This window comes from Anomaloglossus baeobatrachus, chromosome 1, assembly GCF_048569485.1.
Source record: "Anomaloglossus baeobatrachus isolate aAnoBae1 chromosome 1, aAnoBae1.hap1, whole genome shotgun sequence".
NCBI classification, from domain to species: Eukaryota; Metazoa; Chordata; class Amphibia; order Anura; family Aromobatidae; genus Anomaloglossus; species Anomaloglossus baeobatrachus.
This window is the reverse complement of record NC_134353.1, coordinates 700,896,739-700,916,416: the sequence shown is the minus strand read 5'-3', so window position 1 is coordinate 700,916,416 and position 19,678 is coordinate 700,896,739. Positions and strand designations below refer to the sequence as shown.

The following is a 19,678-nucleotide window of genomic DNA, read 5'->3' as shown; positions in this document are numbered from 1 at the left end:
GAGGGGGCACTGAGGAGACAGCCTGAGGTTAGAAGGGGGTATGGCACTGAGGAAGCAGCCTGAGGTTAGAGGGGGCGCTGAGGAGACAGCTTTAGTGTGGACTTATAAGGACAAGAACTTAAGTATTACATCTGATGGCACTCTTCACAGTACCTCACAGTCGATGGGCACAGTTGGCTCGGCTGCAGTGCATCTTTTGAATCCTTTCCTATAGGACAATGGAAGTAAGCACGGCCTTAAAGGGGTTGTCTATCACTGTCTTCTTCACGTGGGCAGAGTAGAATGAAATGGTAACTGGGTGTAGCTACGGGGTGATTAGGTACGTGACCTATAATTCTGCATGGTCACACTATTAGTGCCACATGAATTGTCCACTGAATGTTGGGCGCTGTAGGGGACTATGAACAGTAGTCCCTGATAACAGCAGTCCTATTTGCCCACCTTCTCTATGCGGTGTGGTTCATACACCTGTTGCTATGGTTACTCCCTGACCATTCCTTCTACACCTTGTTACTGCACGTAATGCACCAAAGGCGGCGAGTCTTCCAGAATTCACACTGGTAACACAGCGCACAGCCATTGGTGGAGGCGAGCACAGCATCACTCTCCTTTACGCATCACTGTCTCACTAGTTCGCTCTCCTAATTGGTTGTCCGTAACCAGACTTCCAGCCTTACACGCCACAGGATTGGACGAATGTTCCTCGATGCGAATGACGTAGCCAGCCACTATTGGCTGGCGACCTGTGCTAGCCGCCATGCTGTCTTCCTGATTGGTGAATGCATCGATGCAGTTGTCTGGAGCCGGCTGGACTATGCAAGATGGCGACTGGTTTCTTTCGGGTTGAGGGATGGTGATAGCGGAGCGGAAGCCTCGCTCAGGGGGTGAGTACTGTGGCCGAGCGAGGTCATTGGCGGCCGTGGTTCCTTAGCTGGTCCATTGCGGCTGGAGTTCGGTGACAGGAGGCCGGCATTCCGCAGCACTGAGGGCCTCACCTGTTGTACCGGAGCCCCGCTGTGAGCAGCGCAGGTGGTGCCTCTTCTGCGCTCCCTGTAGTCAGCGGTGAGTGCTGGAGCGGTAACGGCTGCTGGCACATGGGACCCGTTCTCCCTCTTAGTGCCGATCCCAGCCGGCTGCATACCGTGCCCCCTCCGCACTGCCTGCTGCTCACCCTGCACTGTGATCTGGTGTCCTCTCTCCAGATGATACAGTCAGGGGGTGAGGGTACAGCGCAAGCCCTGCCCTGATCAGGTGTGGGCACTACACGTTACATGGAAATCAATGGGATTGTAGATTGTGCTGACTATTCCATGGATACACCGTCCTCCCCGGAGCTATGAGTGGGGTGCTCTGTGTGTAGTGGGCTCTCTAATTCCATAGTGTGTAGTGGGGGCTGCAGCTAGTACATGGATCTGTCTGCTATAAGATTGCTAGCAGGATCTGACCATGATCGTATGGATACACCGTCCGCCCCGGAGATATGAGTGGGGTGCTCTGTGTGTAGTGGGGTCTCTAATTCCATAGTGTGTACTGGGGGCTGCAGCTAGTACATGGGTCTGTCCCATATAAGATTGCTAGCAGGATCTGGCCATGATCATATGGATACACCGTCCTACCCGGAGATATGAGTGTGGTGCGCTGTGTGTAGTGGGGTCTCTAATTCCATAGTGTGTACTGGGGGCTGCAGCTAGTACATGGGTCTGTCCCATATAAGATTGCTAGCAGGATCTGGCCATGATCGTATGGATACACTGTCCTACCCGGAGATATGAGTGTGGTGCGCTGTGTGTAGTGGGGTCTCTAATTCCATAGTGTGTACTGGGGGCTGCAGCTAGTACATGGATCTGTCTGCTATAAGATTGCTAGCAGGATCTGGCCATGATCGTATGGATACACCGTCCGCCCCGGAGATATGAGTGGGGTGCTCTGTGTGTAGTGGGGTCTCTAATTCCATAGTGTGTACTGGGGGCTGCAGCTAGTACATGGGTCTGTCCCATATAAGGTTGCTAGCAGGATCTGGCCATGATCGTATGGATACACCGTCCGCCCCGGAGATATGAGTGGGGTGCTCTGTGTGTAGTGGGGTCTCTAATTCCATAGTGTGTACTGGGGGCTGCAGCTAGTACATGGGTCTGTCCCATATAAGATTGCTAGCAGGATCTGGCCATGATCGTATGGATACACCGTCCTACCCGGAGATATGAGTGGGGTGCTCTGTGTGTAGTGGGGGCTGCAGCTAGTACATGGGTCTGTCCCATATAAGATTGCTAGCAGGATCTGACCATGATCGTATGGATACACCGTCCTCCCCGGAGATATGAGTGTGGTGCGCTGTGTGTAGTGGGGTCTCTAATTCCATAGTGTGTACTGGGGGCTGCAGCTAGTACATGGATCTGTCTGCTATAAGATTGCTAGCAGGATCTGGCCATGATCGTATGGATACACCGTCCGCCCCGGAGATATGAGTGGGGTGCTCTGTGTGTAGTGGGGTCTCTAATTCCATAGTGTGTACTGGGGGCTGCAGCTAGTACATGGGTCTGTCCCATATAAGATTGCTAGCAGGATCTGGCCATGATCGTATGGATACACCGTCCGCCCCGGAGATATGAGTGGGGTGCTCTGTGTGTAGTGGGGGCTGCAGCTAGTACACAAATCTGTCTGCTATAAAATTACTAGCAAGATCTGGCCATGATCCTATTGATACACCGTCCTCCCCGGAGATATGAGAGCAATGCTCTGTGTAGTGGGGTCTCTAGTTCCATAGTGTGTGCTAAGGGCTGCAGCTAATACATGGGTCTTTTTGCTATAAGAGTACTAGCAGGCTCTGGCCATGATCATATGCTTTTACCATGCCTTGACCCTTTTTTTGTAAAGTAAGCCTGTGCCTGTCTTATTATCACTTACTCCTTGACCCAATCTCTCTGACTTATACCGTCTCTTCATTCACAAATGCTCAGATGCATGTCTATGGGACGGCTGAGTCAGATTTCAGCCTTTTTCAATAACAAGATGTTAGTGTCGTATCACTAATGGCAGGCCATGAAACCGCTACTGGACCTGACCCTGCCAGATGTATACCCACTTCTTACAACATATACAGTATATGTATGGCAGAAGTCCGATTTGTATGGCGTTGGTGCACAACTGGGTGACGGCTGCTTTACAGACCAGACAACAGCTCTTAACTGCTGTCATCGGATCTAACCTTGCTTGCTGCAGGTTAACTCCTTAGATGCTTTGTTGAACAGTAACTGGCATCTCAGTGGTTAACGGTGGTGAGGACACTCTCACCACTATTGGGCTTATGCAACACTACAGGAAATCCGTGGGTTGTTTACCAGCAGTTTGAGAGGTGTGTGTGTGGTGGTGGTGGGGGGGTGGGGTGTTGGTGGGGATGGCCTTTGGGGCTTATTGTGTTTTACTGCGTGTATTAACCAGATTTTCCCTGTAACTGGGGCTCCTGGTTAAAGAAGCAACTGATGCCTCCTGATAGACCCAGTAGATGTAAATCGAATACTGATCTGGATAAGATGTCTGATTGGACAAACACTTGGCAAATGAGATATACTGTTGATAAATATAGAGTAATGCACCTAGAACAGAGTAATCCTATAACTGTGTATACATTAAATGGAAGTAAGCTCGGGACTACAGAACAGGAGAAGGACTTTGGTATTTTGGTTACAAGTAAGCTGAGCAGCAGCACTCAATGTCAGGCAGCAGCTGCAAAAGCAAACGAGTTTAGGGTGTATAAAAAGATAGATTAGATTTTGTGATCCCAATGTATTGTTACCCCTTTATAAATCACTTGTAAGGCCACATCTGGAATACGGGATCCAGTTTTGGGCTCCACATTTTAAAAAGGACATACAGAAGTTAGGGGTACTTCACACACAGCGAGATCGCTACTGAGATCGCTGCTGAGTCACGTTTTTTGTGACCTCATTAGCGATCTCGCTGTGTGTGACACTGAGCAGCGATCTGGCCCCTGCTGTGAGATCGCTGCTCGTTACACACAGTGCTGGTTCGTTTTTTTTATTGTTGCTCTCCCGCTGATAAGCACACATCGCTGTGTGTGACAGCGAGAGAGCAACAATCCTCAATGTGCAGGGAGCAGGAGCCGGCGTCTGACAGCCTGCGGTAAGCTGTAACCAAGGTAAACATCGGGTAACCAAGGTGGTTACCCGATATTTACCTTCGTTACCAGCCTCCGCAGCTCTCACGCTGCCAGTGCCGGCTCCTGCTCCCTGCACAGCTAAGCTAAGCGGTGTGCGCTGGTAACTAAGGTAAACATCGGGTAACCATACCTGATGTTTACCTTAGTTACCAGTGTCCGCAGCTTCCAGACGCCGGCTCCGTGCAAGCGCAGCGTCGCTTGCACGTCGCTGCTGGCTGGGGGCTGGTCACTGGTCGCTGGTGAGATCTGCCTGTTTGACAGCTCACCAGTGACCATGTAGCGACGCAGCAGCGATCCTGACCAGGTCAGATCGCTGGTGGGATCGCTGCTGCGTCGCTAAAGTGTGACGGTACCCTAAAGCTGGTGTCACACATAGCGACAACGACGTCGCTGCTACGTCACCATTTTCTGTGACGTTGCAGCGACGTCCCGTCGCTGTCGCTGTGTGTGACATCCAGCAACGACCTGGCCCCTGCTGTGAGGTCGCCGGTCGTTGCTGAATGTCCAGCTTCATTTTTTGGTAGTCACTCTCCCGCTGTGACACACACATCGCTGTGTGTGACAGCGAGAGAGCGACAAAATGAAGCGAGCAGGGAGCAGGAGACGGCGTCTGGCAGCTGCGGAAAGCTGTAACCAGCGTAAACATCGGGTAACCAAGGGAAGACCTTTCCCTGGTTACCCGATATTTACCTTCGTTACCAGCCTCCGCTCTTGCTGCCAGTGCCGGCTCCTGCTCTGTGCACATGTGGCTGCAGTACACATCGGGTTAATTAACCCGATGTATACTGTAGCAAGGAGAGCAAGGAGCCAGCGCTAAGCAGTGCGCGCAGCTCCCTGCTCTCTGCACTGTGACATGTAGCTGCAGCACACATCGGGTTAATTAACCCGATGTGTACTGTACCTAGGAGAGCAAGGAGCCAGCGCTAAGCGCGGCTCCCTGCTCTCTGCACATGTAGCGACGTTATGATCGCTGCTTCTGCTGTGTTTGACAGCTAAGCAGCGATCATAACAGCGACTTACAAGGTCGCTGTTACGTCACCGAAAATGGTGACGTAACAGCGACGTCGTTGTCGCTGTCGCTTAGTGTGAACCCAGCTTTAGTCACTTCAAAGGCGGGCAACTAGATTATTACAAGGTATGAAAAGCCTCGCATATGATGAGAGGTTGGAAAAGTTGGGCTTCTTTTAGATTAGAAAAAAAAGACATCTCAGAGGAGATCTTATTAATACAGTGTGTCCACCCATATCCTGTCCACCGCCATTAACTTGACAATGACAGCAGCTATAGGCAGAGAAGTGGCGTCTAGGTATAGTAAAGTAGCCATGCGCTATGCAATGAAACCACCTATAGCGCCACCTGGTGGAAAACAAAGGAGTTAGTATTTTTATCTCAAAAACGGAACGAGATACAGAAAAAAAGTGAATTACAAAGTTGTAGGGCATCATCAATTCAATACAATTCAACACCTTGCATACAGAAAGGCTATGATTAGAATGTGTAAAACTCACAAGGCTGCGGACGTGAAGCGATACCTCATGGAGACCTTCCTACAAGTCATTGGGTATGGTGGCTGCGTGGAGTGGCCTTCACGCTCACCTGACCTGACTTCATTGGACTTCTTTCTGTGAGGTCACATCAAACAGCAGGTGTATGCGACCCCTCCATCAACATTGCAGGACCTACGACGCCGTATTACAGATGCTTGTGCAAACGTGTCAACTACCATATTGCACAACGTGCAGCAAGATACAGTATGCTGTCCAGAGTCCAGATGTGCATTGCAGCTGACGGTGGCCACTTTGAGCATCAAAGTTAAATGCGTGCCATATGCGTGACCAGCATTCAATGTTTTGGGGGAGTCATGGGTTTCATATCATAGCATTTCTGTATGCAAGGTGTCAAATCGTATTGAATTGATGATGCCCTACAACTTTGTAATTCACTTTTTTTTTCTCTATCGCGTTCCGTTTTCGAGATAAAAATGATAACTCCGTTGTTTTCCACCAGGTGGTGCTATAGGTGGTTTCATTGCGTAGCGCATGGCTACTTTACTATACCTAGACACCACTTCTATTCCTATAGCTGCCGCCGTTCTCAAGTTAATGGCGGTGGACAGGATATGGGTGGACACACTGTATGTACAAATACATGTGTGGTCAATATAAATGACTGGCGCATGACTTGTTCCTTCTAAAGACAATACTAAGTACCAGGGGGCATACACTGCGAGTGGAAGAAAAGCAAGTCTGGAAGCTAAATAGGAAAGGGTTCTTTACAATTAGTAGTCAGACTGTGGAATACACTACCACAAGAGGTAGTAATGGCAGATACTATAACAGCTTTTAAAAAAGGGCTGGATGATTTCCTCAGTACACACAACATTGTCATTATCGATGATTTAGTGACAAAATGTATAATTGGTGGAGGATTGTTGAACTAGGTGGACCTACAGTGGGTACAGAAAGTATTCAGACCCCTTTAAATTTTTCTTCGTTTCATTGCAGCCATTTGGTAAATTAAAAAAAAGTTAATTTTTTTCTCATTAATATGTACTCTGCACCCAATCTTGACAGAAAAAAAAAAACAATGTAGAAATTTTTGCAAATTTATTATACAAAAAAACTAAAATCTCCCATGGTCATAAGTATTTTCCGTATGGAGTAGAAGCACCCTTTTGAGCTAGTACACAAATGAGTTTTCTTGGGAATGATGCAACAAGTTTTTCACACCTAGATATGGGGATCCTCTGCCATTCTTCCTGCAGATCCTTTCCAGTTCCGTCAGGTTGGATGGTGAACGTTGGTGGACAGCCATTTTCAGGTCTCTCCAGAGGTGCTCAATTTGGTTTAGGTCAGGGCATAGGCTGGACCAGTCAAGAATGGTCACAGAGTTGTTCTAAATCACTCCTTTGTTATTTTGGCTGTGTACTTGGGGTCGTTGTCTTGTTGGAAGGTGAACCTTCGGCCAAGTCTGAGGTACCGAGCACTCTGGAAGAGGTTTTCTTCCAGGATATCTCTGTACTTGGTCGCATTCATCTTTCCTTCAATTGCAACCAGTCATCCTGTCCCTGCAGCTGAAAAACACCCCATAGCATGATGCTGCCACCACCATGTTTCACGGTTGGGATTATATTAGGCAGATCATGAGCAGTGCCTGGTTTTCATCACACATACCGCTTAGAATTATCACCCAAAAGTTCTATCTCCGTCTCATCAGACCAGAGAATCTTATTTCTCATAATCTGGGAATCCTTCATGTGTTTTTTTTGCAAATTCTACGTGGGCTTTCATGTCTTGCACTGAAGAGAGGCTTCCATCAGGCCACTCTGCCATAAATGCCCGGTTGGTTGAGGGCTGCAGTGATAGTTGAGTTGACTTTGTGGAACTTTCTCCCATCTCCCTACTACATCTCTGGAGCTCAGCCACAGTGATTTTGGGGTTCTTCTTTACCTCTTCTCCCACGATTGCTCAGTTTGGCTGGACGGCCAGGTCTATAAAGAGTTCTGGTGGTCCCAAACATCTTCCATTTAAGGATTATGGAGGCCACTATGCTCTTAGGAACCTTGAGTACTGCAGAAATTCTTCTGTAACCTTGGCCATATCTGTGCCTTGCCACAATTCTGTCTGAACTCCTTGGGCAGTTCCTTTGACCTCATGATTCTCATTTGATCTGACATGCACTGTGAGCTGTGAGGTCTTAAGGTACTGTCACACTTAGCAATGCTCCAGCGATCCAATCAGCGATCTGACCTGGCAGGGATCGCTGGAGCGACGCTACATGGTCGCTGGTGAGCTGTCAAACAGGCAGATCTCCACAGCGATCAGAGATCAGCCACCAGCGATCTGTGTAACGACGCTGTGCTTGGTAACCATAGTACACATTGGGTTACTAAGCAAAGCGCTTTGCTTAGTAACCCGATGTGTACCTTGGCTATGTGTGCAGGGAGTCGGCTTCTAGAAGTTGCGGACACTGGTAACCAAGGTAAATCTCGAGTAACCAAGCAAAGCCTTTGCTTGGTTACCCGATGTGTACCTTGGTTACCAGCGTCCGCAGAAGCCGGCTCCCTGCTCCCTGCACATTCAGGTCGTTGCTCTCTCGCTGTCAAACACAGCGATGTGTGCTTCACAGCGGGAAAGCAACGACCAAAAAATGGTCCAGGACATTCAGCAATGACTGGCGACCTCACAGCAAGGGCCAGGTCGTTGCTGGATGTCACACATAGCGACATCGCTAGCAAGATCGCTGTTGCGTCACAAAAACCGTGACTCAGCAGCGATGTCGCTAGCCATGTCGCTTAGGCTAGGTTCACATTTCCGTTAAAATGTCAGTCACAATCCGCGGCTATGGTAAACAACGCAATCCGTTTAGCGGATTTCGTTGTGTCCCATAGACTTGTATTAGTGGCGGATTGCGACTGATGACCTTGCGTTGCATCCGCTGCGTCGCGGTCAGTCGTTTTTGGACTGACCACCGAGCGGGAGCAACGCAGAATGTAACGTTTTTCGGCCCGTCAAAATTAACGCACCACGCAGGAATCCGTCGCCATCTGTCAAGCTTGTAATGTATGTCTATGGTGCTGGATTCCGTCGTAATCCGTGTTACGATGGAATCAAGCGCTGGATTCCGTCATGCTCTCCTCAGCATGCCCAGCATGTTTGGCACAGCCACTGGGCTGTCCCAAACACAAACGGTCCATGACTGATCCGTCAAAAAACGGACGCACAGCGGATGTAACGGACGCGACGGATCAGTTTTTTCAAAGAATTCCTGTGAACGGAATCCTGTGAAAGCACATCCGTTGCGTCAGTTTACATCTAAAAAACGACTGATCCGTTGCTGACAGACCTGATGGATTTAAAACAACGAAAATGTGAACCTAGCCTTAGGCTAGGTTCACACTTCCGTTAAATTGTATCAGTCACAATCCGCTGCTCTAATAAACAACGGAATCCGTTTGGCGGATTCCGTTGTTCCCATAGACTTGTATGAGCGGCGGATTGTGACTGATGATGCTGTGTTGCACCCTCCGCCCGACTGATGAGTCGTGGAACGACTGACCGCCGGGCGTGAGGAACGCAGCATGTAACATTTTTTGAGCAGGGCGGTCCGTATGATTTCGCTGCGCATGCGCTCTCTGGCTCCCTGCACACGTAACCAGGATACACATCGGGTTACTAAGCAATGTGCTTTGGTTAGTTACCCGATATTTACACTGGTTACGTGTGCAGGGAGCCAGCGCTGAGCGGTGTACGCTGGTATCCAAGATGAATATCGGGTAACCAAGCAAAAAGTGCTTTGCTTATACTCGATATTTACTCTGGCTGTGCAGGGAGCCCGACACTTCCCCGCTCGGCTCCACCCCCTCCCGCACTCAGCATGTACTCTCTCACACACACTCTCACACACACTCTCACCTGTCCTGCAGTCCCCGCGGCACTGACGTCCTCAGTGCCACGGCCCCGCTCGGCTCCGCCCACCCCGAACTCCGCCCCTTCGTGCTCTGCCCCCCGCACACAACGGAGTCCGACAAACAATTCTGTTCTTTGTCATCCGTTGTACAGCGCATCAGTCACATGCGTCAAGCGACGCATGTGACTGATACAAAACAACGGAAATGTGAACCTAGCCTTAAATGAGTGTCTGAGCAAAGGGTCTGAATACTTCTGACCATGTGATATTTCAGTTTTTCTTGTTTAGTAAATTTGCAAAAATTTCTAATTTGTTTTTTTTCCTGTCAGGATGGGGTGCAGAGTGTACATTAATGAGAAAAAAAAAATGAACTTTTTTGGATTTTTCAAAATGGCTGCAATGAAACAGAGTGAAAAATGTAAAGGGGTCTGAATATTTTCCGTACTCACTGTAGGTCTTTTTTCAACCTACGGTATGTCACTAAGAAGCTGAGCTGCAGTAGTATGTGGCATAGATGATTCCTGAGCTTGTTAGTAAAGCAAAATGACGTTGACCGACCTGACGTGTATCCATTCTCGACCCCCCCCCCCCCCCCCGCCCCACCTAAAAAGGACGGACTTTAGCTCATCCAATTGCATTTGTTTATTTTTTTGCATTTGACACTTCTCATTTCTGACAATGTTTTTTTTCTCCCTGTCCTCTTTTACAGGTAAAACAAAGCTTCAAGTTCCACCATGTCTTCTCAGTGATAACGCTTCTTAAGCTGAATACATTGTGATTTCCAGTAATAGAGACAGTATTTCTGAAGGCTGTCTACATTAATGAAAAGAGCAATGTAGTCAGCTTAACTGAATCTTCCGTGTGGCCAAGTGAGATATGCTATATCCACTGTACTGGACATTCTCCTTTAAGGACTAAGAATAGCAATTTACTGATTTGTGTAGTTTTTAGTTGTACTGATTTAGCATTGAATATGGATCAATGTGAGTATGTAGCCCCTCTCCCTGAGGAACCTGGAAGCAAAGAAATGGAATTCATACCTGCTTGTCCCCCACCACTGCCGCCAAATGAAGAGCCTCCACCACCTCCCCTGCAAACGTCCAGTGACGCAGAGGTAATGGACGTTGGCTCTGGTGGTGATGGACAGTCACAAACCCCAGCTGGGGACATGCAGCTAAACTACGGAGCACAGCTACTCACAAAAGGGTCGTCATCTTACAAGAGTCATCCGGCAGTGATAGATCAGTTCCAAAGTGACCAAAGTCCCAGAACCGCTCGCCACGCACCAGCCGTTAGGAAATTTACTCCTGATCTTAAATTGCTTAAAGATGTTAAAATCAGTGTAAGTTTTACAGAGAGTTGTAAGAGCAAGGATAGGAAGGTTCTGTACACTGGAGCAGAGGCGGAGGAGCAGAAAGCTATAGATAGCAATAACACTGTCAATGGAGAGTTGCATGTTTGTCCTTATGCTGGTAGTAGCAATGATAAAATTGTCAATAATCATGAAATTGCAAATAAAAGAAACGAGGAGGCCGAACCTGATCAGGAAAAGAAAGTGGAATACGCCGTTCTCGATGATTTGGAGGATTTTTCTGAGAATCTAATGGATGTAGATGAGGACGCAGCAGAGTATGCAGAGTTTCTAACGGAGTCCATGCTTCAGAGAGATAAGATCGATGACGAATCCCTGATATATAATTATGAGGTATGTCTGCCGGTGCTAACCCTACACCCATAACCTACTAATTCTAAGCATTTCATTTTTTCTTTGTCTTTATTATAAGCACTGCTTTGTCACATGCTTTCTAACCATGCCTCGGTCGGATCTGTTTACCACGTATCGCTGACCACATATGAGTGTTGTGTCGTCACAGTGTTTTGTAGACATTCTTTGCCATCCTCTCTAGCTGCAGATTGGAGGTACATGTCTGTGCTCAGTGTAAAAGGGGATTTTTTTGCCTCTCCCACCTTTGGAAGAGGGGACGTACCTGATAGTTTGTTTTGCAGGATGATTTTGATAACGATGTGGATGCTCTGCTGGAGGAGGGCCTACATACCTCAAAGAAGAGAAGGCTAGAAGAAAAGTATGAAGAAGAAAGTGACCACCATTCAGATGGCGAGACCAGTGTTCAACCAATGATAACCAAAATAAAAACGGTTTTGAAAAGTAAGGAAAGCTTGTTGTATGTATACTGTGCACAGTGCTGCCCACTTATAGGTCATTTTATGCATCTCTAACCGGTGCCACAATAAATGTAGCAATCATTAGATGGAGCGAAAGAAGAATTCCTTGGGCATGTTATTCAGTGCATGCTTTCTTGTGCGCAGTGAGGCTGACTTTAAACAACCACAACAGATCTATCAGTCTAATTGTAGGTTTAAGCACTCAAAATAGAAGTACAGTATGGATCCATGATGTTCGTTTGGGCCATTGGATTCAAGTTGGTTCTATCTAATAATATACAGTGCCTTGAAAAAGTGTTCAAGTGGGTTTTTTTTATGCTACAGCCTCTTTTTGTTGCTATTTTATATTTAGTGTAGGGACCTACAAGCATGAGGTCCCGTGACGAGGTTTGTAGGCTTACGTTTTATGGCTATAAATACCAACAAAAACCTCATATTTTTTTCTACAGGATACAGACAGGCCCCTTTCTGTTGGGCCCTGCATTGTAGAGTGTCTGTCTGTGCATGATACACAGGTGGGGTACGGCTTGGCAGCCCGCCTGATCTAATAGTATGGGCGTCACCTAATAGGCTGCGAGTTTGTGACTGTGTTATTTGCATGTTTGAACAGCGCTCTATGCAAGCCATGTGTGCAGTTAGTGTGCAGTTTTATCATCTAGCAACCGACCCCCTCGATTCCATGTAGGTGTGTGTGTGGGTGTGTGGGATTTGCTCCTCCTGCACCTGTGATGCTTCCACTTTAGTGGGGGTATAGCTGTATCCTGGTAGAGTACTAATTTTTGGCCTGGGCGATGTACACACTGCAGCCCATCTTACTGTAAGTAATACTTAATTTTTAGAGGATATTTTCCTCTTTTTGTTGCTATTTTTATGCTACAGCTACAAACCTAAATGTATTTATTGGGATTTTTATGCAATATACACTTACTGTTCTGCATTTAGCTCCAAAAGTTCTAGTTTGTTGTCTTCTGACTGAAGCACTTTCTTCCACGTGCTATTTGTGTCCCTTCCCAGGTGCTCTGGTCAGATGAGAGCAAAGCAGAACTTTTTGGGCTAAAGGCAAAACGCTTTGTGTGGTGGAAACAAAACACTGCACATCACCTTGAAAACACCATCCACACCATCAAACATGGTGGAGGCAGCATCATGCTGTGATGGTGCTTTTCTTCAGCAGGGTCATGGAAGCTGGTCAGAGGTGATGGGAAAATGGAATGAGCTAAATACAGGACATCTTGGAGGAAAAACCTGTTGGAGGATACAAAAGATTGAGACTGGGGCATATGTTCACCTTCTAGCAGGACATCAACCCTAAACCTACTGCTAAAAAGATACAATAGATGGTTTAGATAAAAGCATATTAGTGTGTGAATGGCGCAGTAAAAATCCAGGTCTAAAATACCATTGAGACTGACAAGACTTGAAAATCGCCTCCATCCAATCTAGAATCAAGTATTGATTCTGGGGCTGAATACAAATGCACATTACAATTCTCAGATTTATACTTTTAAAATATTTAGAAATCCATGTATCATTTCCTTTACACTTCACAAATATTTGCAATTTAGTGTTGGTATATCAGATTCTAACTTAATTGTATTCTAATGAGATTCTATTAGTGATGTGGAAAAGTTCACAGGGTATGAATACTTCTGCAAGGCACTGTATAGATATCTGCACATGCAGCTTTTTCTTCGTGGCATCCAAGCTTTGCTCTCTCTTTAGCTCAGTACAGAGAGGTAGAATGAGGAAATTTGCTTATTGCAGCCTTTGTGGCACCAGTTTCTGTTGGATTTTAACAGTAAGATCGATGCGGATGATTTATTTAGCCGTGAGAAATTATATCTATAGTCGTAGTTTTACAGGAAATTATAGTTTGAGGTTGAATGTAGACATAAATCCATAGTCTTCAACCTATAACCTAACATTCATCCAGAGAAAGGAAAAAACCATGAGGTGGGTGCCAATTGGTACAACAAATTCTGTAGTTTGATTTTTTTTTTTTTTTTATTTATTTATTTTTTTATGTGGGCGAACTGTCAAAATAATGCAATTATGTGCAGTGCTGGAACAGTAAAGATTGTTTCTTTTAATCTTCATTATAAAGGTCGAGGCCGCCCTCCTACTGAGCCCTTACCTGATGGATGGATCATGACATTCCATAACTCCGGCATTCCTGTCTACTTGCACAGAGAAACAAGAGTAGTCACGTGGTCCCGGCCTTACTTTCTGGGAACTGGAAGCATAAGAGTATGTAGACAGAAATAATGATTGGTTACGTGTTTCTTGCAGTATATGGCGTAATAATTTTACCGTTCTTAAATTTATTTTTTTTTTCTTTTCTACTTACAATTTTGTGATTGTTTAATTTAGTTTGCCCTCTTTTCACCTGCTGCTTAAATTTAATTTTAACTTTTTAATTATTTATTTTACTTTCCAATAATAAAACAAAATCATGAAGGAAGAGTGATGGGGTGGGTTGGTTGGCAGGCATGGATAAAGAAAATGGGGCAAAGGACTGGGAAAATTAGGCAATCAATTACTTGCATGCAAGCCCGTTAACATCAGTAATCAACATGGTAATATTACAAGTGCATCTCAATAAAGTAGAGTATCATCAAAAAGTTAATTTTATTTCAGTAATTCAATATGAAAAGTGAAACACAAATAGATCACCGTGTGTAATGACTCTATTTCATGTTCTTTTTCTGTTAATGTTGATGGTTATGGCTTACAGCCAATGAAAACACAAGCTATTATCTCAGAAAATTAGAATAAATACCACAAAACACCTGCAAAGGCTTCCTAAGCGTTTAAAATGGTCCCTTAGTCTTGGTTCAGTAGGTTACACAATCATGGGGAAGATTGCTGACTTGACAGATGTTCAGAAGGCAGTGATTGACACACTACACAAAAAGTGTAAGCCACAAAAAGTCATTGCTAAAGAAGCTGGCTGTTTAGAGTGCTGAATCCAAGCATATTAATGGAAAATTGAGTGGAGGGAAAAAGTGTGGTAGAAAAAGGTGCACAAGCAAGCAGGATAACCGCAGCCTTGTTAGGATTGACAAGGCCATCCAAAAATTTGGGGTAGATTCACAAGGAGTGGACTGCTGCTGGAGTCAGTGCTTCAAGAGCCACCACTCAGACGTATCCAGGACATGGGCTACAGCGGCAAGCCACTCATGACCAATAGGCAGTGCCAGCAGCATCTTACCTGGACCAAGGAGAAAAAGAACTGAACAGTTGCTCAATGGTGCAAGATGTTGTTTTCAGATGAAAGTAAATTTTTCATTTCATTTGGGAATCGCGGTCCCAGAGTCTGGCGGAACAGTAGAGAGGCCACAATCCAAGCTGCTTGAGGTCTAGTGTGAAGTTTCCACAATCGGTGATGGTTTGAGGAGCCATGTCATCGGCTGGTGTAGGTCCACTGTGTTTTATCAAGACCAAAGTCAGCGCAGCTATCTTCCAGGAAATTTTAGAGCACTTCATGCTTACCTCTGTCAACGAGCTTTTTGCAGATGGGAATTTCATTTTCCAGCAGAACTTGGCACTTGTCCACACTGCCAAAAGTACCAATACCTGGTTTAATAACCACAGTATCACTGAGCTTGATTGGCCAGCAAACTCACCTGACCTAGAATCTATGGGGTATTGTCAAGAGGAAGATGAGAGACACCAGACCCAACAATGCAGACGAGCTGAAGGCTGCTATCAAAGCAACCTGGGCTTCCGTAACACCTCAAAAGTGCCACAGGCTGATCGCCTCCATGCCATACCGCATTGATGCAGTAATTCATGCAAAAGGAGCCCCGACCAAGTATTGAGTGCATTTACCGTACAGACTTTTCAGTAGGCGCCACCATTTGAGTTTAAAATCATTTTTTTCCCTGCCGCCCATGACAGCACCACATGAGAGAGATAGGTTCCGCCCACATCAGGACAGGAAACCCACTGATAAAAAGGCGGTACCTCTCCTCCACATCAGTTTGGTTTCCTGTCCTGGTATGGACAACCCATTGATGTCCCAGGTCCGGCCCGGTGTGGAAGCCTGGTACTTACCTGAAGCCGGTGCTCGGGCCTGGATGCACCCCCCCTCGGTCTCGGACCTCTGCGGCGGTGAGGCGCGGGCCTGGAGCGGGAGCTCGGCCCGGCGTCGCTCCGGGGATGTGCGCACTCACGGCGGCCGCTGGAAGGCTTGTCCCTGCTGTGCTGCACGCCGGGGTGAAGCTGGACGCTCCGACCGGAAGTGACGCGATTCCAGGATGCCGTGCGCCCTGCGACCAGGAAGTGACTGGTGTGCGCATGCGCACTCGGATCCAAGATGGCGGCGCCCATCTAAAGAGATATATCTGGCCGGCGCTTGGAACTGGTGAGTTTTTTCTCCTCCATTATGGCAGGAGATTCCCCCCGCAGCAAGGAGCAGCGCAAGGAGTCGCCCCAGCGTGGCTCGGACCGCGGCTCTGCGGATCGTTCCCGGAAGGCTGTGTCGAGCCCGGGCAGCGTTCGGTCGGTGGGTCCCAGGAGATCCAAGGGGAATCCGCCTCCTGATCCGGTATTGCCTGGAGTCGTGGGGGTGAGTGGACTTCGTGGTCTTCGTGTTTCTAAGTCCCCGTTTCCGTGTCCCCTCTCTTGTTAGGTACCGAAAAAGAGTGCCTCCAAGCAGCGTCACAAGGAATGTGCCATATGCCAATCCTCCCTGTCTTCGGATTACACCAAGGCCCTATGTGCAGACTGTATCCAACAGACCCTGCTCAAAGAGGGGCCGGGGTTCTCCTCTGAATTGCGCTCCATTATCAGGGCGGAAGTACAGGAGTCCCTTAAATCCCTTAAGGGGGGCAGGAGGCGCAAGAAGTCCCGTCATCATAAGCAGTCTACTCCCGATACCTCGGCGGGTTCGGCCCGGGGCTCTCGGTCGTCGGGATCCTCGGGATCTTCCCCCTCCGATTCTGGCTCCTCTTCCTCTTCCGATGAGGGTGGTCGTCCTTGTTTCCCTACAGCAGACGTGGGACCTTTGGTGAAGGCTGTACGTTCGACCATGGGCATAGTGGACTCCAGGGGGCCCGAATCTACCCAGGATGTCATGTTTGGGGGCTTGGATTCCAGGAAGCGTAAGGGGTTTCCCATTCCCCAAAAGGTTCAAGGTCTCATTACTGACCAGTGGAAAAAGATGGACAAAAGGTTGAATCTTAGCTCTTCCCTAAAACGGAAGTACCCTGTGGATGAGGAGGCGTCTACCTCTTGGGATAGGACCCCAAAAATTGATGTCGCTATTGCCAAGGCGTCTCGTTCCACTACCTTGCCGTTTGAGGACTTGGGGTCCCTTAAGGATCAGCTGGATAGGAAGGCTGATGGTTTTCTGAGAGGTACATGGGAGTCTGCGGCAGGTGGCTTGCGCCCGGCCGTGACCGGCGCCTGTGTTGCCCGGTCTTTGATGGTGTGGCTTCAGCAGTTGGAATACCAGTTGCGCAATGACGCTCCTAGGAAGGATATCTCGTCCTTGCCCTTAATACAGGGTGCTGCTGCCTTTCTGGCTGATGCCTCGGTTGATTCTTTAAGACTGTTCGCCAGGTCGGCGGCGCTGTCCAATTCAGCGCGTCGGGCCCTCTGGCTGAAGACTTGGAAGGGTGATGTCCAATCCAAGGGACGGCTTTGCAGCATGCCTTGTGAGGGTGCCTATCTTTTTGGCTCTAGCCTGGACGACCTCCTCACTAAAGCATCCAATAGGAAACAGGGGTTTCCAGTTTTTCCGGTGGCGTCCTCTCGCAGCCGGCCCTTTCGGAGACGTCAGTTTTTTGCAAAGAAGTCTCAAAAACCGCATGATCAGTGGAAGGACCGTAGAAAGAACAACTCGGGTTTTCTCTTCGGCAAGCACTCCGATAATAAGCCCAAGTCCTCTCAATGACGCCTATCATCAGGTAGGGGGTCGGTTGTCCCTCTTCCTCCATGCATGGCGGGCAATCTCCTCCAACAGGTGGCTCCTTCAGATTGTGGAGGAGGGGTTGAAATTGGACTTCCGTTCGCCCCCTCGGGGGTCTCTCATACTAACGTCCTTGCGGTCCCCAGAGCGGCAGATGGCCTTGGAAGTAGAAGTGCTCACTCTCCTCTCAAGGAACGTCGTTCAGGAGGTCCCCATAGGTCAAGAAGGGGAGGGGTTTTACTCCACTCTGTTTCTGGTTCGGAAGCCGGACTCCACCTTCCGCACCATCTTCAACCTGAGAAGCTTAAATTTGCATCTGGAACAGCGAGCCTTCAAAATGGAGACCATGAAGTCGACTGTCAGACTGTTGTATCCAGGGTGTTTCATGGCGGTCCTCGACTTGAAGGACGCCTATTATCACATCCCTATTTTTCCGGCTCACCGGCGGTTCCTCAGATTCGCACTGCACGTCTCCGGGAGGCTGAGACACTTCCAATTCGCAGCGCTGCCATTCGGGCTTTCCATGGCCCCACGGATCTTCACCAAAGTCCTCGCGGAGGTCATGGCTCATGTCAGGGAACAGGACATATTGATCGTTCCGTATCTGGACGACCTCCTGATAGTGGGTCAGTCGGAGTCTCTCTGTGCGACTCACGTGACCAAGGTCATCACCATCCTGGAAGGACTGGGGTGGGTGGTGAATCGACAGAAGTCCAGACTCCAGCCTCTCCAGTGTCAAGTCTTCCTGGGTCTCGTCTTGGACTCCACCAGCCAGTTGTGCCACCTGCCAGAGGACAAGGTCGCCAGGATCTTGTCCTTTCTCTCTTCCGTGAAAAGTTGCCCTCGCATGTCCTTGCGACAAGCTATGTCGCTGGTCGGGGCTCTTACCTCTTGCATCCCAGGAGTGTGGTGGGCCCAACTGCGTTCCAGAATCCTCCAGATGGAGGTCCTTCGGTTTCAGAGACTGTTAGGGGGCTGTTTGGAGAAGCTTTTGACCCTGTCTGCGGCCACTTTGCACTCCCTGGGTTGGTGGCAGGACCCCTCTCACCTCCGGATGGGGGTTCCTTGGCTTTCCCCGGTCACGGACACAATAGTCACGGATGCCAGCCATTGGGGGTGGGGTGCCCATCTACGCCACCTGGTGCTTCAGGGTCCCTGGGACGCTCAGTTGGTCAGACAGTCCTCCAACTTCAGGGAGCTCATGGCGGTTCTCAAGGCGCTAGAGGGGTTCCTCCCCTTCTTGGAAGGTCGCCATGTTCGGATCCTTTCGGACAACAGGGTGACGGTAGCGTACATCAACCATCAGGGCGGCACCAGATCCCCTTCTCTTCTGGCTCTGACTTTGCACATCTTCCAGCTGGCCGAACAACATCTCTCCTCCTTGACAGCTCTTCATATCAAGGGGACGGACAACGAGGAGGCAGACTTCCTCAGCCGGCACTGTCTCCGTCAGGGGGAGTGGTCCTTGGACCCGGAGGTCTTTCACAAGATCACGCTTCTATGGGGTGTCCCTGTTCTGGACCTGTTCGCTACCCGGGCAAATCGGAAAGTGGACAGGTTCTGCTCTCTCAACCCCCGAGACGATCCTGTTGCCCTCGATGCCTTCCAGATGTCTTGGTCTCAGGGCCTCCTGTACGCATTTCCTCCCCTGATCCTGTTGCCTTCGGTTCTCCGGAAAATCCGGACCGACAGGGCAGAGATTATTCTCATCGCCCCCTTCTGGCCAAAACGGGCGTGGTTTTACTGGCTGCGGACACTATCTCTGGGGGATCCTTGGGTTCTCCCGGACGCCCCTCATCTCCTGTCCCAGGGCCCAGTCCGTCACCCCCCCCGACCCGGCTCTCCATTTGACGGCTTGGCGTTTGAGCGGCGGCTGCTAGCTCGACGTGGGTTTTCCTCTTGCTTAATCGATACTCTTCTTCGCAGTAGGAAAGCGGTCACCACAGCCATTTACGGTAGGGTCTGGAAGCGCTTTCTCCTTCAGTCGGGGGCTC

The 19,678-nt window shown here is 48.5% G+C and overlaps 1 protein-coding gene across 1 annotated transcript in view; it reads left to right on the top strand.

The window, feature by feature from the left end:
- Positions 1–799: 799 nt before the first annotated feature.
- The window catches only part of DGCR8 (DGCR8 microprocessor complex subunit), a 132,505-nt gene continuing 113,626 nt past the window's right edge, over positions 800–19,678 (top strand). Inside the window, exons 1-4 of the mRNA XM_075320964.1 lie at positions 800–884; positions 10,296–11,291; positions 11,594–11,753; positions 13,875–14,017. Of these exons, the coding sequence (XP_075177079.1) occupies positions 10,560–11,291; positions 11,594–11,753; positions 13,875–14,017 (1,035 nt within the window). The 5' untranslated portion in view covers positions 800–884; positions 10,296–10,559. The remainder of the gene's footprint in view (positions 885–10,295; positions 11,292–11,593; positions 11,754–13,874; positions 14,018–19,678) is intronic.